This window comes from Chaetura pelagica, unplaced genomic scaffold (assembly GCF_000747805.2).
Source record: "Chaetura pelagica isolate M959 unplaced genomic scaffold, ChaPel_1.0 scaffold386, whole genome shotgun sequence".
Lineage (NCBI taxonomy): Eukaryota > Metazoa > Chordata > Aves > Apodiformes > Apodidae > Chaetura > Chaetura pelagica.
Window position 1 is genome coordinate 1,028,256 of NW_009953703.1, and position 3,892 is coordinate 1,032,147.

The 3,892-nt window shown below is 34.5% G+C and overlaps 1 protein-coding gene across 1 annotated transcript in view; it reads left to right on the plus strand.

The window, feature by feature from the left end:
* Nucleotides 1–3,664, plus strand: part of LRP1B (low density lipoprotein receptor-related protein 1B) — a 671,221-nt gene extending 667,557 nt beyond the window's left edge. The window contains exons 91-92 of the mRNA XM_010000387.1: nt 373–471; nt 3,004–3,664. Coding sequence (XP_009998689.1) covers nt 373–471; nt 3,004–3,144 — 240 coding nt within the window. The 3' untranslated portion in view covers nt 3,145–3,664. The remainder of the gene's footprint in view (nt 1–372; nt 472–3,003) is intronic.
* Nucleotides 3,665–3,892: the final 228 nt, after the last annotated feature.

Below are 3,892 nucleotides of genomic sequence, written 5' to 3' on the forward strand. Positions count from 1 at the left end.
GCATTCCTGACAAAGCAGTAACGGGATTGCTGTGAGCTCTAGGAATGTCAGTGTTGCCTTGCAGAGTCAGCCAGCTGAATGCCAGAGGTAGGCTGAAGGTGGAGTTCCTCACTGGAGGCAGAGTGACTGAGCCCATGCTTATTGTGATGCCTGGCTCTAATCCTTGATGGAAAAGGATTGTAAAATGCAGAATTTCATTCTCTCATTCAATGCAAGAGTCTGTCATGCTGAAGAATACCTCAAAATTAATTTTTTTAAATTGCAGATCAGCCTAAAAGAATGGTTTTAATTGGCACACTGTTTAACAGTGTTGATAACTACACGTGGAAAATGCTCTATTAGCACAGAAACTAAAATTTTCTGTTTATACAGGCCAGATACATAGGGGGAGGGCCCACTGCATTCAAGCTTCCCCACACAGCTCCATCAATCTACCTAAACTCTGACTTGAAAGGACCACTATCAACAGGGGTGAGAAATGATGATTCAAATCCATTTCATTCCACCACAGCCCCTTTCTAAAGCAAGTTTATCTGTCATTTTTGAGTAGAGGCATTTTCTGTTTGCTTTTAATTTTGTTTTTCTTCTTTTTATGGCAAGAGGAATGACAGTAAATAATATATTTTCTATTTGAAATAAAGAGTTCCTCTCTGCATACAGAATTTCACTTGTACCTACCATTGTACTATGATCTAAAACTGCAAAGGAATGCAAAGCAAGGAAGCAATGTGATGTTCTTCCATAGCATTATCTAAATTTAGTCTGACATTCTCATGTATCTTCATGTATGTGCAGTTTATATGTAATTACAGGCATTTAGTGAAGTTTTTCAAACTGAGAAAAGTTTCCGAATTATTTAAAACAAGTCCTTTATTGTAAAGGCATTTGATAGACACTAAAATAAACAATTTCCTGTAATATTCACAATGCAGGTTTTATTTTTCCTCTTTAAATCAGTTTTTATCATAAAATAGTTAAATTTAAAAATTCAGAGTTCGACTACAGTTTAGCATGATGTTTGCAAGCAATGAAATTGAAAATGCTTTTAAAAAGGTACATCAATATGACATTCATCTTCATGTGCCTCAGTATAAATATTCATCTTTTATGCCATTTGCATTCTTGCATGATTGTAATATGTGGCATTTGGAAGTTTAACAATTTTTATAGGTTATGATTATTCTGATGGAGCACAAACCATGGATGATGGAAGACTAGGCTAGACTATTGCCCATCTCTAATATTAACTCTTTGTTAATCAGGTCAATCCAGTTACTTTCTGTACCTCACTGTTCTGCATTATACTCTCAGTAGACACTCAAAGAGGGATCATGAGACAGATCCTACTGTTATATATAATTTTAATAACTCCACAAGGTACTTTATAGATGTCAAGTGTTGCTGTTGTGTTGTGGTTCTCATCCTTGATGATGATTGTCGAGTAAAAAAAAAAAAAGCCCTGTCAACTGAAATAAAACTTATTTTTCCTAAATTTCTCTTAATAATAATTATGACAATTATTAAGATCTTTGATTCACTGGGGACAGACAGGTATAATAGAGTTTACTCTTCTAAATTACTGCAGTTGTTTGCATATATATGTTCCATTGATATAGGAGAGTAGCTTCTTTCTTTCTTTTTATTTAATTTTTTTTTAAAATAAATGTGATTCACCTTTTTCTGCCCCCGTTCCAGGAGAATGTGAAACACTAGGTGATGACTTTGTCATCTGTAATAAATGTAATAGGCAGCTTTTAACTAACTCAATGAGTAGCTGCCATAGCTAGCCAGCCAGCCTAAGAAATCTCAAAATCCTGGGCTCAGAAATGCTATTGACCAACAGGAAGAATTAAGGGGTTGTAAGCATCTTACATTCCTTGTTACCCAGAGAGTACTCAGGAAAGTAAATAAAACCTACCCACTTCTGTTTTGGGTGATTTAAAAGTTACCCATTTCTTACATACACTACACAAATTAATTTGCCTATTTTGTATCTTACTGGTATTGCACTCAGTATCAGTAGGCAAAGATGTGCTGTTTCATTAGTTGCAAGAAAAAAGATTTTGACCATGAGGTGCCCTTTCCCATGATTATAGTTTAAAAGCTGAACATCTAGGTGGGTAGCAAAGGTCTTCTAGGAGACCATAAAGGCACAAAGTCTAAAGGCACTACTGAAGATGGTGACATGGTAATCGTTGGAAAGTGCTTTCTCCTTAGCATGAGTGGTAGAAGAGTGATTTTTCATCCACGTTATGCATCGTTCTGTGCTGTCAGACTCGGGAGATTTCTCATATACTGAAGTGCTTTGCAGAATCAAAAATGAACTTGTCCTACACTGAAGTACACTCATTTCAGTAGATTTTTAAATTAGGGTCCAAATGACCAGAACTGTTGAGAAAATACTTCTCAATCTGTAACTACTATGGTTTATTGACAGTTATGCTGGTTTATTATTAAAGTTTAACTTACATGATGAAAGTATTGAATTTTTGGTCAAATTATGTTGTATATTTGGGCCACAGAACTCGAAAACATGGTCAGCTATTGATGGGATGCTGATGTCTTAGAACAGGTAATATATGGAAACTGTTGGTTACAGTTTTCTACCGTTAAACTTGTCACACGGTCTCACAGTGCACCTTCTCTTTAAACTCCTTCACATCTATTCTGAAATCTTCCAGTGTAATAAGGTGGACAAGTCAACTTCAGAGACATTTTTCAGGTTTTTGTTTCAGTTTTTGTCATTGCTTTTATGGTTTTAATATCATAATATGCTGCATGTCATGCCATCAATTATTTTAAAGAGCATGTTTCATCATGAATTTAACTTGTAACTAAATAATTAACACGTTATCAGGTTTGCAGAAGTCCAGGTATCTATTAAATATGTCTGACTGTATTTTATGTGTACTTGTTCTGGCTTTAACAAAACCATTTCCATTTTCATGAACATTTCTTTTGGTTTAATCCAACTGATCTAATGGATGCTTAATTTCTCTGCAGCCAACAAATTACGCCAATCCAGTGTATGCAAAGTTATACATGGATGGACAAAACTGTCGAAACTCCTTAGCAAGTGTTGATGAAAGAAGAGAACTCCTTCCAAAGAAAATAGATATTGGGATAAGGGAGACTGTGGCATAATCTGCTGTAACCTTTTATACTCTGTATAAATGTATAAAATATAAGGATTACTTTTCTATGTACCAACAGTATTATAATTGTTTTGGCATCAGCATTACCTCTGTTTTTTGTTTGGTTGATTGTTTTCTGGGTTTTTCTTTTGCTGATGACTTTTGACTGACCATTTGTAAGGTATTTTTATGAAAAAGAAACTGCACTACGGTACAATTTACAACAATGCTGCTGAAATAACACACCTTTAAATTTGTTAAAATCGCAAACAACGTATTCGTTTGTAGCGTGAAAATGAGCAATCTATTTTCTATGAACTTTTTTGGTTCTACTTAATCAATGAAGATGGTATCTGCACTTTTTCATTATGTAGTCTGGAAGCTGTAGTACAGTGTGTAATTTTGTTTATTTTAAATGGTGAAAGAATGATTGAATGGTCTACGCTCTTCTTTGTGCCCATTAGAATTTCTCTTCAGATCCTGATAAAGCTAGATAACTTTTCACAAACAAACATAACTTGCTTTTAAATTAGCTTTAGGTTGCCAAGAAGTAAACAAGACTATAGAAGTGAAACATCTAATGATCTGCATGAACACAATGATTATGTTTCAGAAATTCAGTGACTGTACATGATATACTAAACATATATACCATGTAAACAAGCTTTGTATTTATTAAAACCTTATAGAACATAGTAACGATATATCTTGGAAGCTGAAACCTTACTTGCTGTGGGACAAAGCATATGAACTCCAAC